Below are 26,098 nucleotides of genomic sequence, written 5' to 3'. Positions count from 1 at the left end.
AATAGCAGGGTAAATGTCTCGTGAATGAATCTTATTCTTTAAATAATGAGTACATTGCAATGTAGGTAGGTTAAAGGAGGAAGGAGCCGTAATTAATATACACTAATTTTAGTATAGGACACTGGCTGAATTCCTGCAGAAGCCCCAGTATTACAAGAATAGAAGTTAAAAAGCAGAATATAAAATATTTGGTAAATATATCTTCATATAAAACGTTCATAATTTATTGTGTAAATGTACTGCTTCTAACAGAGACTGTAATGTCCTTGGGGATATCTTGTGAGTCTTTTCAGGGAGAGATTCCAACTGCTGCCACTGTTCATGGCATTGTAGCTCTTTGGTGTCGAGTCTTCTAATGCTTTTATTTCTGTGCTTCTTTTCTGTGAAGCAATGGACAGTGTGTTTATATGAAATTCTGAGATTTGAGTCGTCACATCAATCCAAACTGGTCAGTGCTAGTTAAAATTCAGGAAGGTGGTTTCCCATACAGCTGTCATATGGTGCAGTATACATCTAGTGGTGAATAAATTCACCACTAAATAGGGATAAATAGGGATAAATTTTGTAATAGAACACAGATATGCTTAAAACTAGGATGGAGTCTTTCAGGATGGTTCTTCAAAATACTAATTGTCAGATGTTAATGGAGAATTCTTGTAACAGGAGATGCAGCAGTGGAAATGGAGTTTGGAAATAGTGATGCTAATTGTGTGTTAAAAAAAGTCTCTGATTCGGTTTTTAGTGTTCTACCAAACATGTAATAGGTGCCCAGAACTGACAGCATGTTAGTTTTTATTTTATTTCTTGACTATATAGGCTAGTGTGATTCTGCTTTTATTTTTCAGCCATTCACAGATTGCATAGCAAACTTGTTATCATGTATTTGTAACAGCAAACACAAATTTGTGACCTGACACTGGAACGGTTCACTTGGCATCTGAGTTTGAGATTGTTTTAGACAAATGTGTCTTGCAGAGCTGAGAATAGGAAGGCTCAAAATGCAGAGCCTTTTATTGTCCAGCAGCTGTATGTGTACATCCATGTGTGCACTGTGTTTGTGCCAAAAGACTTCCCTTCCAAATGAGTAATGTTTTTTTCTAACTTCAGAGGTTAAGATTTAGCAATATATAAATATCATCTGAATATTTGATTGATCTTTACTTGTGATAGTGTTTAAATACTATGCTTAACTTGAGTTGGCTCTTCTAGCCGCCAGAGACTATCACTTGGGTAAATTCTTGATCAAAACTGTACCAGCAATCACAAATTAGAACTCCTTGCCAAAGGCTGTGGGAAACACTGCCTTCCTATGCAGAAGCTGCAGATTATGTTTAACTTTCAGACTTAGACTCTATTTTTTTAATTAAAGAACAATTCATAGTATAGCTGCATTTAGTATCTTTGACAGTGTTGGAAGAGAAAATATGAAATGCGTTATATTACAGTTTATTTTGTGGCAAGGTCCTTGTGTGTGCGTTTACATAGTTGGCATTTGCCTTTGCTTTTCGTTTTAATAGGCTGCTTATTCCTGGGAAATGAGTTATATAATGTAATTTTGTGTATCTTAACAGGCATAAACGTCTAGGTGGTTTTCATGGTGGTAGTGAAGTGGAAGCAGCTTTTCTGAATTGTGACAGAAGCTGTTCTACTCACCTATGACAATACAAACTTGGTATTTGCCAAGAAAACCGAGGAAGGGACACCTCAGGGGAGAAGTTTTTTCCTAATTGAAATTGAACTAAATCTTCATTCTAAATACTGAAAGGACTGAGAGCTAAAACCATCATCCTAGGAAACCATGTACAAACTAGGTAAACTATGAAGAAGCCTCAGAAGAAAGTAGTAGTGGAAAAGGAAAGAAGAATGAGGAATGAGGAGATCAGAAACTGGACAAAGAGTGATGACAGTGCTCGGGTGAAGATCTGCATCCCAGAGCTGCGTACTTTTAGGGCGTCCCTAACTCCTGATGGACTTTTGTCCGTGCTTTTGTCTTTTCGAGGGGAGTTCAGGGTTCTTGGTGCTGGTACTTCAAGATGGCTTATGCTCTGTGTTTAAAACCACTTCAAACTTTCACCTCTGCCTCCTTTCCTTTGACTTTTCTGGACCATTTCCATGCCTGGCTGTGCTGGTGAGCCAGCTCAGTGCATTTTCTCTTCTCCAGGACCAGCAATAGTTCATTCAGCGCATCTAGAGCAGTAACAGCACCTCATCCTGGAAGAAGCAATAAGTGCTCTGACTGGGGCCCGTGTCTGGGGAAGGTGGGCTCCCGTGATTCATCAGGGCTAGAAACAGCTTTTTCCAGTCCCTGAGAATGAGTTTGCCAGTTCTTGAATTGGTAACAGTAATTACTTTTATCCCTAATATTGCAGTCTGTTGCACTTAAATTTGTGACTGTACGTATGGTAAAAGTTATTTGAATGATCTGCAGAGGTTTCTGAGTTTTCAGGCTCTTTCAGGTTTCTTCTATGCCTTACAGGGTTGAACTGGTAAACACATAAAACTAGACTGCTTTAATTCCTGAGGGTATAAAATATAGCCAGTAAGATTTAAGTGCTCAGATGGTGGGAGGATTCACTGTTGGGGCTATTATGTAGCAATTCCTATCCACACTGGTCTTACGGGGAGAGTTGTCACAGAACCTGTGCTGATTAGCTTTGCTTGCCCCAAACATAATCCAAACAGCAATGTGACAACGTGTGCCCTGATGGAGAGACTTTACAGATGGATCAAATAGGCTAATAACACTTAATGGCATTCTTTTTGAGGAGGGTGACTGTGAGAAGTAAGCTCTTTGAAGATTAAAAGCATCGCATAAATGTGAGGTATTCATGTTACAGAAAATTGGCAAATCCCATTGTAATAACTAAATCTTCTTCCGCTCTCCGCACACAAGATGTTAAACATCTGATATGCATTGTGGTTAGGTCTGATGGAACCAAGGAAAGCTTTATCCCCAGGATGAGCCACGACTACCAAAACCCAAAGAATAGGTAGGAATAAAAAAAAATAAATAGATTGACTAATTTGGTGGTTTTTTATTAAATACCGAAACTGTTGCTGTTATCCTTAAATTTCTGTTCGTGGTAGATGTCATGTTAAGACTACTAAGCCTTTAGTGAGATGCACTGTTTAATTTGAATGATGCCATTTTCGATACTCTGTTTATGAAAGATTCTTTAAGAGTGGATTAATTTTTTTGTTAGAGGAGGCAGGATTTTTTTTGTCTGTGTTTTCCCCCAAAATATTCTCAAGTGAATTCCTTTTTGGCAGGAAAGAGTGGGTGTGGAGGTTGTCTTTTCAGTCATAGCTAGTTCATTTATCTCAATTGTATTTTGCAACTGCAAAATATTCTTCTTATTTGGGGTTGTTCCCAAACATGCTTTATGTTGGCTTGCACATTTTACCTCTTTGAAGCTTTTTAGTAATTGCTTTGGTTCTTGACAACTTCATAACCGCAGCCATTAAGTCACAATAAAGACTAATGAAAAAAGTAATAAAATTTCCATGTATAACTAGGATGAAGATTCCTGGGGGAAATATTGAGCAAGTGATTACAGGGAAGATAATTGTCTGGTTAGAGAATTATATGCCCTGTGAGTTTGATATTAAACCTGTAAAATTGTCACTTAAAAATCAAAATATTAGAATTATTAAAACCCGAGCTGGAAGTCAGGAAGAGCTTGAGGTAGGTGAATTTTGCTTGCTTTCTGAAGGATGAGCAAGTTGTATGTTTTGTTAAAATTCAGGTTTGGTTATTTTTAGTGAAGAATAAATGCAATGTTATGCTGATGGTTGCAAATTATTGCTTGCTCTGTAGACTTGAGATCTGCAGGGCTGGGTTGGGTTTTTTTGTTTTTCTTTAAGGCACTGACATAGCAAGCAGTAGTGACATTGGAAATTCAGATTTTTTTGTCTGTCTGTGTAGAGCGTTGTGGGCATTTTGCTGCTTACAATTCTGGAAAAAGCACCAGCCCTACTAGATATATTGTAAGATAATTTAGTCAGATGAGCTCAAAGTTTCTTGACCCTTTACCTTAACTGAACTTTTGATCCTCTATGTTGTTTTTTTTTTTTTCTTCCTGCTTATGCAGCAATTTGTTTCCTGTTTTGATTTTCAGCATTGTAGATACATTGTGGTCTGCTGCCTAGATTTGGCCTATTTTGCTATTCACCTGTAAGCTAGAATAAATAATTTCTTTCCATGTAGCAAAATGAAATATTTTAGGCTTTTGAGACACGAAGATTTTGCCAGCTTTATGGTGCTGTTGCTGCTACTCATGCTAATGGAAATGATGATTTGCCTGTTGTGATTCTGGTGTAAATAGAGGGTCCCAAATCACTGATTTGTTTTCAGCAGTCACTACTTTTCTCTAACAAGATGAAAGGAAAGAACACAGATAACACGTGTTGTTTCTGTGTCCAGTTAGTTACAGATTATGTTAATTGGCTGTCTGGTTATAGTAGCCGTAGCAGATTAACTCCACCTACCCTCAGTTAAACTAGTGGGATTCTGGCCTTTTCACTGATTAAAGCAGCTCCTTAGTAGTAGCTTATTTACAGAGCATCTTACATAATTTATCAAACATCTGTCTGATGTGGACTAGAATTTATATTTGTTTCAGTCTTGAGACAATTAAGACAGAGAGAGGTTAAGTGTCTCTTGCCTGTACGTCTTGGGCAGTAACAAAAGAGGTCAAGTATTGTGCTTTTATTCTTATCTTTTGCTGCGACAGACAACTGTGTGCTTTTGAAAGCTGTGTTTTGTACCTCACTCTGCATCACCACAGCGTTTTCCATAATGGTGCTGGGATCTGGAAGGGTTGGGGAAGAAGCGTTGTAAAGGAAGAGTTTTTTTGTGGTTGGTCTGACTTTCCTAAGAAATTTAAAACGCGTTTATTGTGCTCGCTCTCGTTGCACGTCACAGGCAAGTTATATAGTAATAATGTTATATAAGCTGTAATAAATCCATTAAGCCTGACTAACCACTTTCTAACCTTTAGACAAGCTCCCTTCAAAATGAGTGTTTGTTTCTTATAATGCTTAACATTCACGTGTGAACTGTCGTGTCTTGAGCAGTGGTGCTTGCTCATAAATTTTGGTGTTGCTTCTCTTCAGCGCATCTGTAAATCTGTAAACTTCTTTGCGAGGGCGTTGGAGAGCAGCCGTGTGCCAAAAGACGGGACGATAAGTTACTCCGTTGGTTCTCCCTTTAGGTGCAAGTTAGTTGCTGGTGCCAAGCAGAGACTGTGGTGCATGGCAGTTCTTGTGTTCTGAACCTCAGTAATGTTCCTAGTCTTGCATCATTTAAAAAAAAAATAAAGCAGATTTTAACTGCTTTCTTACAGTATTTGAATAAAACATACTATTGAGGTAATTTGTACAAACCTTAGCTTAGATTCATGAGTCTCTAAGGAAGTATGATAGAGTGTGCAAAGTTAGTGCTTGTATTAGTGAGGTATTGGCTTTGCTATAACCCTTTTCTTCTATCTCTTTTTCCAAGACTGGAGGTGAACAAGCCAAAGTATCAATATTAGATGTATTTAGTTATATAGTCATATGACTCTCAATAAATTTCACTAGCAGTCCTGTAACAGCAGAGTAACTTTTGCTGAGGACAGGTATTTGCTTCCCAGCTTGCTGACTTTTGCACAGGTGTTTGTTGTGCAAAGTTGTCCTGTGCTTTTCAGTACGACCTTTGTCTTGAAGTGACAGAGGTTGTGCTGTATGTTGGACCATAGGTTACTTCCTGTGCCTTTCAAAGCTTTCCAAGATAAAGACAAGAAGGTGGGGGTGGGATTAGTGCTACAGGATGTGTAGAGAATAAAGTTTTTAAATGAATAGAGAATGTGTCTGCAAAACTTGCCAAAGCTCCACTGAAGAGTTGATTTCCTTCATCTTGGTTTAGTTAAACAGAACTTAAGGTATATCTAAAGATGTGCTTTAATGTTACAGAATGGGTAAGCAAAAAGAATAGTATCTGCTGCCTGAAGAGAAATTGTGATGCATAAGTTACTGTTTTATGTATACTATTTGGATTACAATTTTTATACAAAACATTTTAAATTTGAGAGGAGTTGATAGAGCACATGCAAATGTTACAGAATTTGAGTATTAGACAGTAAAAACTTGATAATTAAATGTTTTTTTACACACCCTTTGAGTGTAAGTAGGATGAAGAGGAGGGGATACCTTCAGCTATGTTCTCTGCCTTCCTTTTTGAAATGGAATGTTTCATCTAATGTCCAGAATGTGGATATCTAATGTTATAGGCTTCTACATAAATGCAGCGTATTTTTTTTAATTGAGACAGATTCCCTGCAGCTCCCATTTATATCAGTGACACAGCTGGTGAGGATCCCCTCTGAAATTCAGGTCAGTTTTATGTGGGTGGCAAAATAAAATTTAAGTCTGAAGTTGGGCATCTAGACTGGCATAGTTTGAGCTTCAGGTACAGTTTTATTCTAAAAGGAAAGCTCCAGGATGGCTTGGTGATAAATATTTGGAGTGAAAGCAGTGGAAGGAGGGTGGTTTCCAGCACGGGGCTGTTTTGGGAGGCACTACACAACACACTACCTGGACAGATTTGTTTAAAGAAGTAGTAGAGTTGTAAATCCATATAAACAGCATTAAGTTTAAGTAACACTATTAAATTAAAAATATCCTTGCTGGTTGAAGGAGCTGGAGGTTTGTTACAATTACTGTAAGCTGCGGTGACAATTTTGGCTGAGGTTGCATGGTTTCATTTAAACTTTATTAAACAAACTGGAGCTTGAATATTCCCTGGAGAGTTGGAAGCAGCACTAATCTTCTGTTAAACTGTCTTTACTGGAAACCATCCAGCCAAGGTAGCATTGAGGAGGTTTTTATTAATAAAAGTTGCCTAGACAGAATGTTATAGTCTGTGACTTTTCCTTTTGTGGAAAAGACCGTTTGTTTCGGTGGTGGGTTTGGAAGTAGGCAGCTATATTTTTAAGAATTAGAATATAGTATCTAACTACTGAAACTTGGTTTTGTGATTCGGATTTAGAACCTCACAATAAAAAGTTAGCTTCTATAGTCTTGAGGTGTAAATAATTAGGTGTGCCAGTTCCAGTTGCATTGCTTTCTCTGCAGTAACATTGAGGTTGTGCCGCCTGTTACTGGTAGGAACAACGTGGAGATGGCTGTTTCTGTGTTGACTACCATAAACTTATTTTGGGGAGTCTTACATGTTCTGTTTTTCACCATCTGGTTATGAAAACAGCAACAGTCTATTCGACAGTGTAGTGTGTGTCTGTCTAATGACAGCTTGTGAATGGTCTTTATTTAGGTGTTTGTAGACAACTGTGTCCTGAAAGTGTTTAGTGAGACTGTGCCTTTGGAAAAAGTGAATATACTTAATGAAGGAACTTAAGTCAGTGTAGGAAACAGGGTTGTTAACGACATTTGTGTCTAAAGGTGGGATTAAAAATATAGAATCACAGAATGGTTAGGGTTGGAAGTGACCTCAAAGATCATCTAGTTCCAACCCCCCTGCCATGGGCAGGGACACCCTCCACTACACCAGGTTGCCCAAAGCCTCATCCAGCCTGGCCTTGAACACTTCCAGGGATGGGGCAGCCACAGCTTCTCCGTGGTCTATGATGCTTGCTGCATAGGACTCGGGGAACTGAGAGGAAGAAGGCAGCTTGTGAGCATGTGAGAGTTCTAATATTTGATATTATTGTAGTAATAGACGTGTTCTTCTGGAAAGGTTACTTTCATAGTTTAAGAGTTAGTTTTATTCTCAACATGCCATCATGTTGTATCTCTCTGTTTAATAATTGGTACTTTGGTGGTGGGATTTTGTATACAAATATTTTATTTGTCTTCCAGACTCATAGTAAACAGTGGTAATATCTTTGATTTATACTCTGCTTATTTCAGTAGTACTTTCATGTGCCTGGATCTAAATGTATAATGAACTTGTTTTTACGAAGTTTTGCAGATCATTGTAAATGGCCAGCATCTGTCATTTTAATATGTCCTGGGGAGGGAATGGAAGTAATTACCTTTCCTGTAATTCCATGACCTGTTTTGTAGTTTCTGCCTGCAAACAATAATATTACGTGGTCTCTGGCACTAATAACTTGCTTTTGAAATGTAACATGGACTGGCAGTACCAATTTATCATCTACTATTAAATGATATCCTGACGGTTCTTTTTGAATGTGTTAGTAGTACTGGCTGACTAGTTTTCTTCCCAACCTTTTTCCCACCAACCCATCCTTTGGCAGGACCGCAGTCACTTCTACATTTCATGGTAGATATGTGTGTATGGGGTCTTCCTATTCCTGAAATACACTCTTGGCAGTCGTGTGTGCCCAAGGAAGTGGCAGTAACTGCTGCATGCGGTGCTCTTGGGTGTGTATCTCCAAGATGGAGTTGGCCCAAGTTTCGTTGCTGTGCTTGTTATCTTAACTTGTGATACGGTGGGACCTGTTTGCTCAGAGTAGAGGCCTGCTCTGTCCTGTGAAACAGCAAACCAGCAGTTCTATCGAGGTTAAATGAATTCACTGCTCTGTTACAGCAGAGTTCAGCACAAGAGATACTGCTCTGTGCAGTTCTGTCACCAGAGTGGTTGCGTTTCGGTGCCTCCTAGAAACACGTAACTTGTTTTGTGCACTAAGGGATGTAAGGTGATAGATAAAGTGGTCTGCAGTTAGACTTGCCAGATTATAAATTGCTTTAATTTCTGTTAATATAGGTAAATCTCATAAAGGAATGGCCAATAAATTTTATTATTATGAAAGTACCTGACTGGCTAAAATAACTTTATATTCTCGCCTATTACATATAGTCAGTTCACATTTATTGGATTAATAAAATTTACCATTAAAACAGTAATTGGAAGTTTTACATGGCTATGAGCTGTTATATTTCTTTTAATTAATCCTAGCAAGAAAACAGTGCCTAAGTGTAACTCAGTAAGATCGTACTCGTGTTCTTGAGCAGTGCTTTTGCAGTGACCAGTTCAGCAGTGGCAGCAGCTGGAGGGTCACTGGAGTTGTGTGAAGGTGTTCAGCCCAGGAATCGCAGGGACCGAGTTCCTATGGAGGCTCCTTCTCTCTTCCCCACCGTGCTGCCATGCCGGGGAGAAACTTTAACAAACTGCAGCAAGGGACACAAGATCGGTAGTTAGAAAAGAATGGTGGAAAAAAAGATATATCCCTCGTATTTTTTTTTTTTTAATGAAAATTATTTGAAATTTCTATGCAGCCAGGAAACTAAACCGGAAAGCGTCGTTAATGACACAATGCCACTTTAAGTGGCAGTATGTGTTTTGTATGTTTCAACCCTATTTTTGCAGTAAGCAATAATTAGGTTACTTGAAAGTCCCTTATAATATGTGTACAGCCATAAGCATCTGGGTAGTTAATGCTTTGTTTGTATATAAACTTTTTTGCAAATGACGACAAATCAGATTGGATTAACTGGTGAGGAATTCAAAAAAATTAACAGAGGGGGAGAAAAAAAGAGAATGCAGAGTCTATTTTTATGAAAAGTGTGTGTGTGCTCATGCATATAAAAAATAGAATACATTAAAATATTTGCGTCAAAGAACGCAACGTGCTAGATTTTGTCTAAGATCGGGGTTGTTTGCTTCACTTTGCCAAAACAATGAAGCCAGTAGCTCCCCCTTTTTACGTCCCCGTGGCAATCCCAGCCTTTTACTCACTAAATATGTGGTGGGGAGTTGTTCCTTTTGGTTGAACGCTTGCTGTCTGTACGTTGTGCGTAAGAGATCCGGAGGAGATGAGGAGAAGCATCCCTCTGATGTGAAGCACTTCGCTCATTAATTTCTTGCACGTGTTTGGAGGAAAGGCTGCAGCGCGAGGGTCGGTTTCTTTGCAGAATCTTTATTTTGCTTCCTGTTGCCGTAATTCAGAAGGGCTGGCGAGTGTGGAGAGTGCTGCTTCAGGTTGTAAACATCATAGCTGGGAGTCTGTTTCCGGTTGGTTAGGGAAAATCTTGGAAGAAGACTTTTAACTGGTGTGCCCGGCAGTGTGTGAGCATTGATTAAAGCATCATGTCTAAAGACACACAGAAAGAAAATGTCCCTGTGGACAGATGTTAATATGAAGCAGTGAAATGTAAACACCTATAAGGCAAGTAGCAGTATTACACCAACATTCTTCTGCTGTATAATTAAAGTGTGCTTGTTTTATTAAAGCGTATTACTCATTAAAACAAGGTATGTGATGATAACTGGAGTATATCTTTAATTGATAGCACCAGTGCTATGCAGGTCACGCTTCAGGTTTCTTTCTTAGATCCTTTGAATTTTTTTTCTGGTCAAAAGTACCCAGAATCTCTAATAGAATTTGAAAAGAAACATGACCCAATTTCTGTTCTTACACACGGTTGTTAAATGAAGTCACTAGTCTATTTCAGTGTTGACTAGGATTAAAATTAGGGAGGAATGTTTCAGTGTGATTTACTTTTAAGGAGTGATTGTTCTTTTGATGAATGAATTAATCGAAATGTGGAAGTTTTAAAGAGAGTGCTGGATTAAGCTCTCAAGTGTTCTGTTTTATTTTGGCTGACAAAAAGCTTGTCAAGCTTTTGGCCATGCCAGTGTTGTTTCTGTTGGGCTTGTTATATCAGGGTGAGGAAGATGCCTTACTATAAATACAGTGAAGTAGCTGTCATGTACAGCATCGTGTCTGTTGGCTTGGGGATGGTAAAGAGCTCTTTCTGCCCCACGTGGTAATTCACGTGTGACCCAGGTCGTGCTGTGTTACTCACTTCAACTCGATTTTTGACAAAGGACTTGTTTTGTTCAGCAAGATACTTCACTTCTTTCACACTTTGTTAGAAAGTTGCTTTATGCTTGTAAAACATGGAAGCAGGGGCTGCTTTTTAGGAAGCTCACGTGCAAGTATGAACGGGATGGCATCGAGCTTCTCACATTTACAGATTGTGAACAAGTTTGAGCAGGTTTTAGCTGGCAAGCAGATTTTGACTGTGCAAGAAGATCTTAGGTTAAGAATTACATTTAGTCCAAAGTTTAACTGTAGTATACCTGTTAAATTCAGGCTTCACCGTACTGTCTTATAAGCATGGAAGTGTCGATGAAATATCTTTTTTTATATGGAAAAGTAGACTGGTTGCTATATGGAACTGCTGGAAGCATGCTGGAGCTGCTCTTAATAATATTCACCACTGCTGGTTACAGATCGTTTATCTGGCTTACATGCGATGTAAAATTGATCATAAAGCTGGCTTATTTTCCTTTTGTGTGACAATAATGGTGCTTAATTTAGAACAAATTATAATACGCTATTGTAGTCAGAGAAAACTTAAGCAGTGAACTGTTGTAATCGTTGATGTTAACTTTAGGTCTGCTTCACTTCTCTCGGGAAGATCAGATTATTAGATCTTGTTTTATAGTACCAAGGTTTTCCCACTACTTAGGTGAAATAATGCATTTAATTTCTTCCTTTGTTTTTATTGTAAAGGTAAATGTAAGGTGTAGAAGATTTTGAGAGTCCTTGAGCTATTACGTTTCTATGACATCTTTATTGACCAAATCTTTTTTTTTTTTTCTTCTCCCTTCTCACTGAACACAGTTACAGACATAGAGCTAAAGCGGCTGAAAGATGCTTTCAAGAGAACTTGTGGACTTTCATATTATATGACTCAACAGTGCTTCATCAGAGAAGTTCTTGGTGATGGAGTCCCTCCGAAAGTTGCCGAGGTAATCTATGAACTTGCTCTTTTTCTGAGGAGGCATATGTAGCTGGTGATGCACACCTGTAGATGTGCACACGCAAATATGCCTATATAGGTAACTGTTTAGGTATCCATCCATGCATATATAAGAATATACTATAGATATTACATTAAGAAATTATAATTACATTAATTAAAAATCTGTCCTTAAAGACACAGTTTTGGTGATGATTATCTCTCTTAACATTGTGGTTATACTGCAGTTCTTGGTTTCCAGTGGCTGAAGGAAAATTAATGGAAGAATCATTGGTTTTTGATGTCATCTCATCAAAACTGGCATGTGGACATCTCAAAATTCTAGTGCAAGTTACTGTGTACTTCTAGCATTCATATTCAGGCAATGCAGTAGTCATATCTGTGAGCTTGAATACTGTACAGTCGGACAAAATTTGGATTTGATTCTGCTCATACTGTAAAGGGATGCTTTGTAATTCCTGGCTGCAGGATGTGGAAAGGCAGGCAAAGTCATTAGGTACCTTAAAGCCTTGTTCTGAGTTGTCAGCCTTTCAGTCATTAAAATTGATCATTTTGAGCCTCAGATTGCTGGGCTGTCTTCTCGGCATGATTTGAATAACAGTTTTTCATATCTGAGTAGTGATAGGCCTTCAGGAATTAATTAAATTAAAACCACAGAGTTTTGCAGCAGGGACATAGAACTGAAGCCAGTGGAACTTTGGTCAAACGTTTGCGTGATTGTGGTGCACACAAAACATTTTTTTTTTTAAATGTTCAGGACAGTAATTTTCTGGAAGGATCTCTTGGACAAATGGAGTTGAAGATATTAATAAAATGAAATTCAGAGATGTGCTGTATCTGCGTTGTTTTAACTGCAGGAAAGCTGGTCGAGTGGTGAGATGTGTGAGCACAGCAATTATTTTTAAATCTAAGGTAATGATGCAATTCCCGTGTGCAGTTGTGGGCACCTTGATAGAAAAAGTGTTGTTCAGGGGAGGCAGAAGGACAGAATGCTGATAATATTTATATAATGTGCTGACTAACTGGTGAACAAGCTGCAGTCCAAGTAACGCAAAGACAAGAGGGGTGATGCTAACGGAGACATGAAGGACACGTTGAGGTGGCTGCCGAAAGTGCAAGAACACAGACTTCTCAAAGACAGAGAGAAGGGTCATAAGGCTAAAATCAGGAAAGAATCCAGGATATTTTATACTCTAGAGAAAGGAGCCAAAAGAATTCCTTGAGCATCATCTTCTCCTCTTCCAACAGGCTTACTAGAGCATACGGGCGTAGGACCAGGGATTGGGACCTGAAGGGAACTGGTTGTGTAGACTGAGACTTTTTTTAACCAAAAAGGAACCATATTGTTATATTCTTCAGTTATCCATGAAATATAACATGTCAGACTTTTTTTTTTTTTTAAATATGCCTTTGTGCCATATAATTATACTAAATTTTGCATTCTGAAGTGTAAATTGCTACGATACTGTCTGGTTGTGGCTATTTTAAGTAAAGCTGCAACAATATTAAGTAATTTTGGAAAATGCAAAGTTGTGTTGTATTTTGATGGTGCATCTTAGAAGTTTTCCATACAGCACATTGATGTGAACAGTTGTGGAGCTCCTTCCTTAGAAATGCAAACTTATCTCTGTTGTGTATTGTTATGTAACTATTCAGTGTTCAGAAACTCTTCCCAAAAAACGATTAGGCAGCTAAAGTCAAAGCAGTGCCAGCTGCTGATGGTCGTAATTACCTATGTTAAATACTAATACATTGGACATTATCCATAGAATTCCTTTTCCGTTTATATTCTGTTGAAATAATATATAAATCTAAATATTTGGCATTCAAGTGGTATCAGAACTGAGATGTACAAAGTTCAAAAGAAGTGAGTGGAAAAACTCAGAAATGGGTATGAATGAGAAATATGCTTTCAGATGGATGAAGAGAGGAATCAGCTTTATTCGAGGTAATTTATAAAATAGCTGTTCCTAAAGCCTAAAAGCACAGGTTAAATTTGAGTAATGGAGAATAAAGTGTAAGGAAAAGATCATATTTTATTAAAATGTGTGAAAGAAAAACAGTGATTTCTCATTTGTTTGTTCATATATGTATTTTTTGTCTTGGAAATCCTTTTAATCTGAAATGTAAGAATTTTCTTGAGGTTTTTTGAATCAAAAATAGTTACATTGAGACTTAAACTATAGTGTTCAGCAGAGCTAACTGCCTATTTTAAAAAGGGAATGATTCCCAAGTAACATAAAGGTAAATTGCTTACATATGCAGGGTAGCCTTGAAGGCATCTTGTGAAATCAGAATGATTAGACATAGGAGGTGTGGAATTGAAGACTCTGCCGTGACATTGTCCATGAAGCATATATAGTCATTGTGCCCACATAGAGCACAAATATAGTTCTAATAATTGAGCCCTTCAAGCATTTGTAAATGGATTAAACTTCAGTAATAGAAGAAGATTCTCTGAGTACCCTATGGGCAGTTAATGTTTTTGGGTAGCGCTGTGTCTCGTAGTGGAATGAAGCTGCAGGTTCTACGTAATGCTTTCTGTAGAGCTACATCCTCCTGTCTTAGCGGCTTCATTTACATTTACTTGCCTTCAGACATCTTCTAATAGTCTGAAGTGGATAGCAGTGAAAAATGATAGCTTGATGGGTGGGCAAGGAGAGGAGTTACTGAAGGGAACACATAGAACTGTGTCAAGGTAAGTGTCTTCAGGGAATCTGCTTCAGCAATAATAACTGCAATAAGGGGGTGAACAAAATTTTCGAATTTTTTACAGTCTCGTTGCCTGATAATTCTTCAGAGGTCGTCTGGAGCACATTCTGCAAATGACTTCTGCTAGTCTGCTTCCTATGGCTGGAAAGGCAACAGTGGTAGATTTTCCACACCTTGTTGTACACAAAGCATAAAGGGCAGTCAGAATAGTAAATCTGATGTAGGTAGTCTGTCTGAGGTGTCTCCTTGTCTTCTTTTTGCCACTGCAGCGCTGTGTGGTGTAGCCAGAGCTATGCAGTGCCCTTGGCAGGCCTGTGGCTGGTTTTGTTTGGTCACTCCCAGTACTGGCTTAATTTTTACTTGAGATGGAACCACACCTGAGCTAGTAAGAGCAGTGACTCATTGACATGGTTCTGGTATTCAACCCTCCTCTTCCACTCTTACTGCAGCATTGTGACTGCTGTTACTGGGGGATGTGGGAAGAAGAGGGGATAGAAAAGAGGGCTTGTGGTTCCAGTGACTTCCTTCTTGTTCCACATAACCTTGTGAATCTCTTGTGGAATCCTCATCATCCTTACGATTAGATGCTCAGTCTGATATCTGTAAGAAAAACAAATTAAAAGACCTGAACACTGAAATAATAATTCTATGTAAGAATAATTTACAAGTTCTGACTGCTTTAAAATCTAATACCTGTTGCAGATTTCTGTCTTGCGATACTGATAAACTACTGATGCTTGTAGGAATAGATTTGGGATTACAGGAGGAGTCTTGAGTTTTAAGAGCAGTACAGCATATGTATTTTCATTTGTGCTTGTAGTATCGGAGGCAAAGGGAAGTAATATATTGCAGTCCTAAAGTGACTGACTTCCTTCGTATCTCGTACATCAGTGTTGAATCAGTGTTAAGGAGCCGTTGAGTAAGTCAAGCTGCAGTGTCCAGGCTTTTCATGTGAAGGGTGGATGCTTCAGCCCTTCGTTGGCTGCGTTGCTCCTGGCGGCTGCTCAGTGGATCCTCATGTAACTTCTGAACAGAAGTCTTGGTTTCTAGTGCTTTCTGTTGGAAGAAAGATTTAAATGCTGCTGTTAGAGTACTAAACTGGAATGGTCATTCTAGAAACAGTTGCAGTGTGAACATAGTTCAGGTGTCGGAAGGTGTTTGTGTTTTTTTGTGTCACATCATTTCGCAGCAGTGGTTTTTGATGGCTTACTGGAAGTGCATCCCTGCGATTGGGGCTATGAAACACTTCATGCTCCAGCAACCTCTTGATGGCTTTGAGACTGTCAAAGCCTGGTCTGGAGGAGATTTCATCTTCATTACCTTCATAAAGAAGTCTGGGGAAATAGCACCAGTGAGCAAGCAAAAAGCTGTCTTCATTGGAGGAGTCTAACATTTATTTTTTTTTTAATGTTGCTGTTTTTGAAAATTACCTGCATTTCACTAAATAAAAGACTGTGGAAAGGCTATTTTATAGGTACTGGCAGAGCTACGAAAGTGTAACAGAACTAATATTAGAAGTGTCTTCAGCTTAATGTGAAGTGACAGCCTAAAAACCACGTAAGATGGAGCCTCAGTATAATTTGTTGCTTTTAGTTCTGGCATCTCTGTTCTCCCTGTGAACTTTTTGGTTAACTTCTCTTTTTTTCTTCTAGGTTATCTACTGTTCATTTGGAGGAATATCCAAAGGGCTGCACTTCAATAACTTGATAGTCGGATTAGTTCTACTTACAAGAGGCAAAGAGGAAGAGAAAGCAAAATGTAAGTAATGTTAGCTTACAACAGTAACAAGAAGATAGTGGATAGTGAGTGTAAAATACACTGATGTAAAGCAGACATAAATCGTGGAATACTAAGTCTCTATTTTTATATTGTAACCAGGACACACCTTTGCCAATAAAGATAGTATTTTTTAGGCATTTTTAGCTGTGTATTTTGAAATTTGGTGCGGTTTTATTTTCTATACTCACCAAAATGAAATATTTGCTAAGCCGTCATGAGTGTAAATGTTAGGATCCTACAGACTGTTGATCACTGCATGTGGGCAGAGGAAGGAGGATGACATTGATATTTTTCAAAACAAATGAAAGCATCTGCCTACTGACTTCTGTTGTTTTGTCTTCCTTGTTAATCTGACTTGATAGTGTTTATTTTCCTTTTGATTAATGGACAGTGCTGAAAGAAAAAGGAGATACTTCTTGACCTAAACCTTGTTGAGCTATACTGAAATTGAATCTACCTAAATTTTTAGTCCTTTAGTTGTTGCACAGCCTTCAGCATTCTCAGCCACTTGTAAACTTAATATTTGAAAAATGTAACTACTGTAGTTGCTTAAACATATCTCTACTTCCTCAGACATTTTCAGTCTCTTTTCTAATGAATCTGGGAGTTATGTTGTCCGTGAAGAGATGGAGAAGATGCTGCATGTGGTTGATGGGAAAGTCCCAGAGTCACTCAAGAAATGTTTCTCTGAGGTATTTCATACAGGTTTTATCCTATTGCATTTACAAAAAAGTGAAGATTACATAGGGTAGTTTGTTTTTTTTCCTGACATACACATGCTCCTGCATGTATGGAAACAAAATGACCTTATTTAAATTGTGTAAAAGCTTTTATTTTTTTATGTCGTAATATTATATGTAATTTGTATTGATGTGAATAGCAGCTTGGTATATAAACGTAGGCATTCTCCATGCTGCTTTACTTACTGCGCTAGTTTGAAAGATACCATTTCCCAAAAGTAATCATGTTATCAAGTAAATTTAAATACTAATACTGCTACTGGAAATTTATTAATTAGTGTGGATATTTTATTGCAATTGGAAAGAAATTCAGAACACAGATCTGAGAGGGCTAAGAAAATCTACGTCCTGGATTTAAAAATGCCAGCAGTGGTTGCTTAAAAATAATAGTTCTGTAGTATTACTTTTATCTCATTGTGCCTGCCTGCCAGGAGCTACAACATTTATTTATGCTTTAGGCTGTTTGAGAGATGTAATCTTTATGAAGCTTGCTGAAGTCCTCCTCTAAACCAGGCTATGGTTACTTTTAAATATTCACAGATACTACTTTGGCACTAGTGATCCTGATTTATTGTCAGGTTTTTGAGCTTTGGTTCATTTGTTATCAGAGGACTATATCAGCAAAATGTAGTCATCATTATTCGTTCTGCTGAAAAAATTATTTACTAGAAGCTCTATTTGTGGATATCAGATGACTTAAGTACCTTACATTTTATTGTGTTGTGTTGAAGATAACTTTGGTTATGGGCATCGGCTGAAGCACGCTCATTTAATCTGGGGGTGGTCTCATGTTGGCTTTGTAGGCAATGATTACCTTCTTCATTCTTGGCTGGAATCATAAATCAGACGTATACTGCAGTCCAGTTTCTGGAACTGACCCACTTCAGTATTTCCTATTTATAATATCCCATCAATATGGTGTGATGAATTTATAGCCTAATAGTTAGTTGCACACTGTCCAAGAAATCCAGAAATACTTTATGAAGACTTGCAGGAAGAGAAGTATCAATCTGGCTTCATACCATTTGCCTGTCCAAGAAAATGCTGTATATTGATTTTTCTTTTAAAATGAAAATAGTGTAATAACCCACTCGGCAGGATTTACTGGCCTGTTAATCATACGAGGTCGTTGCTGGAGAGTGAGAAAGTTTTATGTTCCTGCTGTGGGCCTGCCTTCCTGCCACATGGCGGATGAGTTTATGCTTTCAAGGATGATGTTCATAGGTACTTTTGTTCTTCAGAATTATTGCATGTACTCATCTAGAAATACAAGCTTTAAAATATGTCTGAGATCTGAGTTTTCCTCACTCTTGTTTCTGAAATACAGGAATCAAATTCAGTGGTACCTGCGTTGCTCCAGTTGCTCAGATTCCATCATGGCTCAGCTGTAAACTTTACTTGCTTCAAGTGCTTTTTTCCTCCTGTCCACAGTTTTCTATTCCTCATTTTTCCTTGTCCTTCCCCTAATAATTGGAACAACACAGTCACAGTCACACTGAAACATGTCACAGCTCTTGCTGCTTTTACGGAAATCAGTGCAAAAAGTAGAGGGAAAGTAGAATGGAACAAGTGGCAAGGAAATGATCTTGTCTCTGATCCAAACTGTTAGAAAAATTTAAAAAAAAAAATTTCTGGGGTACTTTAATTTGGCAGTAGAGGTGGTTTTTTTTCTTAAGCAACTGATTCCATAATGGGTTAAATCCTGCAAAGTCCACATAGTTGAGTTGCCCTTTTCCTGACTGTCATTCATTCTCCTACCTTTGTACTGGCTCAAGTATTTATATGATGCCTTGATGAACTGGATTGCAAAACTGGTCTGGCTGAGGAGCAGATGCTTTTTCTGTAGCTCCGGATCCTGTAGGTTATTTTTCAGCTCGATCTGTTTTGCCACATGGCTGCACTAACGTGACTGCAGTCACAAAAGAGAAGGGATGAAGGACCAGAAACAGTGTTGGTAAGGAGGAGGTTAGGACCATGTTGTGAGTCAGTAGTGTGGGTATATACAGATTAAACTGGTGATGGAAAAGCAACGTAGCATCTTGACTTCCTTGAATTACAACCATGTGGAAGTCTGTGATAGTAGCTGTAAGTATTGCTGTATTTCTGCATGTGTTTGTTGGAGAAAAATGTACGACTCTAGTCTGGGAAAAATAGGCATAAAAAGAATGAGAATCTCGAACCTGAAATAATTCATTGCAATTGGAATATGAAGGAAATGTTTTAGCAGTGATGGTGATTAACCATTTGAACAACCTGGCAAAGGAAATAGTGGATTTTCAATTTTCTACAATTGGCAGTTGCAGATAGTCCATGGCCAAATGCGAATTGTTGGATTCTGTAGAGGTGTAATTCAGTGAAGTGTAATGGTCTGTGATATTAGGGAAGTTTAAATAATCAATGACTTGAAACCTCTTTCACTTTGCAGACCCCTGTTTATTTTCCATGGAGATTAGGTTCTCCATATAACGAGTTTGTCTGCTGATGATAGGTTTGCTTTTGTCTAGTTAGTTTTGTAGTTCCAGTAGAAATTAGTCTGCTGATCCCCATAGTTTCATGGCCACAACTTGGAAACCATTCAACTGAATGGTTTAGACAGCCTCTCCAGCATTTAAACTCCGTAAATCTATAGGATTTATGTGTTCCTGAACAGGCAGTTCGATGAGATGTCCAGCAGGAGAGACCGAGTTAGGAGATGTTATGGATGTCCTGTACACATGTATGCTCCAAAGTGGGTTTTGGACAATAGAGGCAAAAAAATGACATGCTACTGCAGTTATTAATCATACTATTAGTTATTCACAAATCTAATTTCTCCATGTTAAGTGTTTGTGTACTTACGCAGATATAGCAGAATGTTTATTATTTTATAGCACCTGTTGTTTGGCACATAAGAGGCTTTTATCTATCATAATAAATTTAAAATCATACAAATAACCTCTGTTACTTTGAGTTGTAAGTAACCATTTCTCTTCTAATCTCTTTAACCTGATGTTCAGAGTAAATGACTTTCCAAAGGCCACACTGAGTAGGTGGTTGAAATGCGGAGAGCACTGAGGAGTCTAATTTCCCTCCCAGTGCTGTATTTCAGAATCAAATGGAAAAACAAGCATGGCTTCAACGAAAAAAATTATTTTAGTATTTATTTTGATAGGAGATTGTCCTAGTTCTTGTTCATACAGCGGGATGGCTCCTGTTTACTGGTACTGAGAAAACAGAATACCAGCTCAGCCTTTCCGATTTTTCTTCCAGGGTGAAAAGGTGAACTACGAGAAATTCAGGGTTTGGCTGTTGCTCAACAAAGATGCTTTCACGTTTTCCCGTTGGCTGCTGTCTGGAGGTGTGTACGTGACACTCACTGATGACAGCGATACCCCCACCTTCTATCAGACCCTGGCTGGAGTCACACACCGTAAGTAAACAATGCTTGTTATTGTGGGCATTTTTAAAAACCGTTTCAGAGTTCAGACAAACTGTTACTTTGCTTTAGTTGTTGGCTAAACCTCAGTAATCTAATGAGATTCGTGCTGTTCTCTTCAGTGAGATAAATTTCTTCTCTGTGCTAATTCGTTCTCTGCTTTTTGTGCTGTGGCAGGTCAAACATTGGTATATGCAAGGACATAGTGGGTCATTATTTTTAAGGGATAACAATACTGAGGTTACAGCACTTCTTATAGTAGAAGTTTGCTACCCACTAAATTAAAAAACAAACAAACAAAAACCCAACCAAAAATAAGCAAACAAGCAAAAACCAAAAAGGAAAATATCTTCTCTTTGACAAATACATTTCTCTAAAGTGACTTGACATTAATATTGGTTTTATGTTTGGTCTTTCAGATATAGTGGATCGTAAAACTATTGAGACAGTTCTGAAAATAATGCTAATTTTAAAAAAAAAAAGTATTACATCTTAATTTGCTTTCTGCAGTGAAATAAATAATATTTCTGGCATGCGATGTAGTTGGGGAGCTAAATTAACTAAGAGAAGCCTCCTCAGGATTTGCATTTAGAAATAATCTCCAAAGAACAAGTGCTTCTTTATGTCTGTATTAATGTAAAAGAAGGAGCAGCTGTTTTTTAAATTAAATGTAAAAACAAAAGGCTGATAAATGACACTTGCTGCGCCAGTATAATGTGTGCATACATTACAGTGAAGCAGCTGAGGGACATCGGTGTCCCTAGGAGAAGGCTGTTTGCCATTGAGATGTCAGTGATTTGAGCAACCTGGTTGTGTTTTATGTGCTCTCATAGATTTTCTTTGTTGGTGTGAGCGTGACATTTAATCTCTTTAATGGGTTACTTGAATAAAGCAACATACAGTTTTTGCTCTTGGTTTTAAATACGAGCATTAAAATTCTGTTCTGACTGTCTGAAATGAAAATGCATAATAAAATTAGAAGTTTATAGACAGGTAATTTATTTGCATTACATGAGAGACTGCAGTAGGCATTGAGGTTCCAGAAGACCAGTAAATACTCCGAAGTCTAGTATACAAGGTAGAGAAAGAGGTATGCTAAAAAAACCCCAACAAAAACCCAACAACCAACCCTCTTTGAATTCGATAGGCTTCAGCCCTTGGAAGAATCTCTCAAGCTGGATCTGTCACACCTCCCACCTTGTCAAGCCTCCTTTGCCCTAAGCGTTCAAAGACAGCCTTACCCCAGGCCTCTGGGTGTTGTCTTGGAGCTTACTTCAATATTTTTCGTCTTTAACATAGAAATAGAAACTTTTTCTGAACAATTTTTACTATGCTTTTTGCAGAAAGTTTATTTATACTGAAACTGAGGTTTATGATTTTTTTAAGAGCTATAAATGGAATAGATTTTATTTCTTATTTAATGCTGTTCTTACTTCTTCTCTTTTTGATATACTTGTCACTGTTACCATTTGCAGCCAGGCTCTCAACTGTGTTCCCAGCTATTTCAGATGTGCAAAATAAGTGACACGGGAAAGAAATGGTCTTTAGACTGAAAAGCTTAATATTCTACTTTAACCAACCCACACCTATGTTCTTGTATCAAGAAGAAAGCCTTTCTTTCTTCAACTTTTAGGCTAAGAGATTTTTTGCACTTTATACAAAGAATTAGAGAAATGAAGACTGAAATGCTGTAATTATAAACAAAATTAAGGAGACTGGATGAGAGGCTTATCAGAAAAAACTGAATGGGGACAAAATCAGTTCTTATTCTTGGAAGAAAATTGTTCAGGTGGTTCCAGGTCATATTTATGTCTACTGTAGTAGTTTATTTTTTCTTTTCATTTTTTAGAGCGAGTACTTTCATTTTCTCAACTCAAATTTGTCAACCTTTGTCTTTAACAGAATCTCAGTCACTTAATCAGTCTCTATCAAATCAAACCACCTCAAGTAGCTCAGTTTACAATTTAGCCTTTTTGATTGCAAGGACCTATCAACTAATCACGCTGTCTCTGCTGCCATTTCTGCCTTGCCATCCTTTCCTGAGCGTGCCTTCCGCAGGAGCGTGGTCTGTTTTCCATTTAATGGCAATTGTCCTGTCTAACTTCCAGTTACTTCTTTGACATCTTCAACTGTACAGTCTCAAATCTTGCTTAATTGCTCTTAACATAGACGGACTCCTCACGAAGCAACTGCCTTGCTCTCTGTTTAAATTTTCGTAGCAGACTCGGTGAGCCAACCTCAGATAGCCATCATCTTTGTTGGAAATGTCAGTGCTGAAATCAGCTCACTCTGCCTCTTAGCTGTATCTCTTAATTGCCCCATCCCTGGGAACATTCAAGGTCAGGTTGGACAGGGCTCTGAGCAACCTGATCTAGATGAAGATGTCCCTGCTCACTGCAAGGGAGTTGGACTAGATGGCCTTTAAAGGTCCTTTCCAACCCAAACTATTCTGTGATTCTACGATAATTCCTCATATTTTAAGACTAGAAGTTCAAGTAATGTTCCTATATTTGGTTTTAATCTCTCTAAGATCAAGTTAGTTTGTAATAGTTTCATAACACTCATGTCTTGCAGCATCTGATACTATAAACAAAATTACAGAAGGAAGTGTTTAGTCTTTCTTTTCTAGGAGATGTGCATGTGTCATTGCCCTTCTACGTGTGCCACTTCATATGGCTACATGTTCTGAGAAGTTACTAGATTTTTAAAGCCTTGTGAAATATGTTTGCAGTTTTGGGTCTCTGCTGGGCGTTTCAACACAACCTATTGTCTCAGGGGAAAAACATTTAATATTAATATTAATTTCTGATGCTGTATATTGAATCAGACTACTGAGAAAATGGATGTTTTCTAGTAGTTGGTGGTCTTGGTTTCTTTACTGACAGCTTACCCTTGTAAGCTGTTGACTGAGTGAAAAATGAAGTTTTCCATTGTTAAGATTAGAAAGCTAAAATAAAATATTTGAGTGTTTGAAGTGCTTATTGAATCTTAAGTGCATGTCAAATCTAGGGTCGAGCTTTTCATTGTATTCCAGAAACCTATGTAGCTGACATGTATTTTTGAATCAGTAAAACGTTTCAAACTGCATGCTGTCCAGAGACTCTGCATACTTAACTGGCATATGAGCTTTCCAAATTGGGTTATCTTTGGACCTCTAGATAAAATTAAATTTTACTATATTTTTTGCTATTTTCCAGTTAAATGTCGTAATAAGAAAAACGTAAAGTAGTTGTGCTGTGTTATGATGTCTGCAGCCTGGTACCTTTCAAATGACAGATATGGAAAACTGACAGGAATTTAAGATAGTAGGAAGATGAACTGGTGAACTAACCCGCTGGTGAGCTACCCAGCCTCCCCAGGTCCGGGCAATTACTTTCTTTATAATGTATCCGACGCTTTCCCTTGTGATTGGAGACATTGTGGGATTCTCATACAACAGATGTAAAAGTAAGGAAAACATAAGTGCTTGAGCACTTGGAAGTAATTGCAGTGAAGTATGAATACTTGAGGCCTTGCTGGTTTGGTTTTAGGTTTAATAATTCCAGTCTAGGCAGGTCAATGTAAGGAATAAGAAAATTAGTACGGAAGTATGTTTAACACCGCTGGATGTATAAACCAGTAAGAGCTGTTACACCACTGGATGTATAAACCAGTAAGAGCTGTTAACAATAGTTCCTTTTCTCTAAACCAAGGCTCATTTTTTTTGTACTTTTACCTGGGATAATGGTGGCCTTTTCGGAGACTAACTGAAATAATATTTAGCAAACCTGGGCAAACACTGTTAGCAGAATACAGTGAAAGGGCAAAAGGTTTTAAGATTTCTTCTACTGTAAAATGAAAACTAATTTATGAAACTTGCTAGAGCAATTTCTGATTTCTCAGCTGGCTGCCGGGCTCTGGCTGGGAGGCAGCACGCTCTCTCCGGGCTCACGCTCCGGACCCTCCTCGTAAGCCTTACCTCCTCTCGCCGTGTGCTTCCCATTAAACATCTTGGATAATATGTCAGAGACATGAAAAATTGCAGTAATAAAAATAGTGAAAGTTCCTAACATTGATTTAGAAACAGACAGCGAACATTTTATTTCAAAGCGTCAGTGACTCCGTTTAAATTTGCTTAATGAGCCAAGCTATCAGGGAAACAAAGGAATTCTAGTTTTTCATTTGTATATAACATTTATTTTGGTATGCAGACGACTTTAATTATATTTCTCAACACATAATTAGAAAGGAAATTTTAAAGTTACAGAAAGTTGCACACACTTGCTACTTTTAATCAAATTTTGTTCCGTTTCAGTTAAATCAGAAATACAAATCATTTCATTTGAAAGTCACCAAAATAACTTACGTTTCTCTTGGGCCTTTGTTCCCAAAAAGCAGTTTCAGGGATACGAGTCTATCCTACACCTTAGTACTGACCAGCTAGGAGTAGTTTGGATTTTCTCAGTTTCATAGTATGATTGAGTACCTTTTGATTTTTTTTGCTTTAGTTTTTTGTGTTTTTTCTTAAACCATCATATTGAAGAGTTCTGTAGAGGAGCATATAAATCAAAGATAAATCCTGTCAGGGACTACTGCTAACACTAAAATTCTCTGTAGGGGAATGTTCCTCTCAAACATTAAACATCCTTAATAATTACTAATTAAACAACTACTCTGGTCCTCAGACCAAACACAATAATTCAATAAAACAAGAATTCTCGACCATTGGAGGATGTCATTTTATTGCCTGCCCTGGCTGGTTGGCACTCCTGTAAGTACCCAAATGGAACTGACTCCATCCTGCTGGCAAAATACAGCTTTCTGTGGCTTCGTTGGGCAGACGGCTGTACGGGAACGTGAGACGCATGGAAGGGTCTCTTCTCCCACCAAGTGCAGACCCTGGAGGGGTCAGTGTGTCATTCCTTTCATAAGATACTGAGGCTTATTGTTTTGTGGGGGTTTTTTTGTCCTCCAGTTGGGGAGAATTATTCCAGTACATCTTCTACATGAATTCATGGGCAGTTTATGCCTTAATTTTCTGTCGGTGTTGTCCTTGGTTTCAGACAGTCTCTGCTCTCCTTCGTTTTTACCGTTCAGTGTAAATGCAACTGACTGTTGTGTTTCTTCTTGACCTTTCAAAGTAAAATAAGGCCTGTTCGGGTCTGTTTCAGCCCAGGTGCTCCATCCCGTGTTCCATCTCAGACTTGGGTCATACTGACTCCAGGTGAGACCTTGCTGGTCTCCTTCACTGACTGGAAATATTTCTTCTGCTGAAACACAGGAGGTGGTGGCTGCCTTTTTTTATGACTGCGTCATTTTGGTGTGTCTCTGTCATGTGATGGGCTTATATACTCAGATTTTTGCTTCTTTTCCATGGGGACAATACTCACATTTATCAGAGAGGTAACTGGTTTCAAACTGACAGACCATGTAACTTTGTTACCTGTTTTTTGTGTCACTGAGTTCTTATTAAATAGCATCCTAATTCTCCTTTGAATTGAAGAGACTCTTCTGTCACTAGAAAAATTCGTCAAAATGCCACTCTCTTTTCTGACAGCTCTTACTTGCTGAGATGCAGTAAGTGTGTAATCAGTATAATAATTATATTTTAGAACATAGAGTTATCACTAATTTAGTGTCAGAAACGAGAGAAGCCCTGAATAACCAGACAGCATGGTTGAAATGTAAGAGTGAGTGTTTGAAACAGTATAAAATTGCAACTGAGTGTCGTGGAAGTAACCTC

General features: G+C 38.1%; 1 protein-coding gene across 4 annotated transcripts in view; it reads left to right on the top strand.

Annotated features, from left to right (window-relative positions):
* USP32 (ubiquitin specific peptidase 32) overlaps positions 1-26,098 on the top strand; it is a 76,477-nt gene that overhangs the window by 10,496 nt on the left and 39,883 nt on the right. For all 4 annotated transcript variants that reach the window (XM_086624483.1, XM_086624482.1, XM_086624481.1 and 1 more), the window contains exons 2-5: positions 11,592-11,719; positions 16,095-16,200; positions 16,795-16,913; positions 20,211-20,370. In XM_086624483.1, coding sequence (XP_086480609.1) covers positions 11,592-11,719; positions 16,095-16,200; positions 16,795-16,913; positions 20,211-20,370 — 513 coding nt within the window. The remainder of the gene's footprint in view (positions 1-11,591; positions 11,720-16,094; positions 16,201-16,794; positions 16,914-20,210; positions 20,371-26,098) is intronic.

Source organism: Tauraco erythrolophus, chromosome 21 (genome assembly GCF_009769465.1).
Source record: "Tauraco erythrolophus isolate bTauEry1 chromosome 21, bTauEry1.pri, whole genome shotgun sequence".
NCBI lineage: Eukaryota > Metazoa > Chordata > Aves > Musophagiformes > Musophagidae > Tauraco > Tauraco erythrolophus.
Note: the sequence above shows the minus strand (reverse complement) of the source record. Positions and strands in the feature narration are given on the sequence as shown.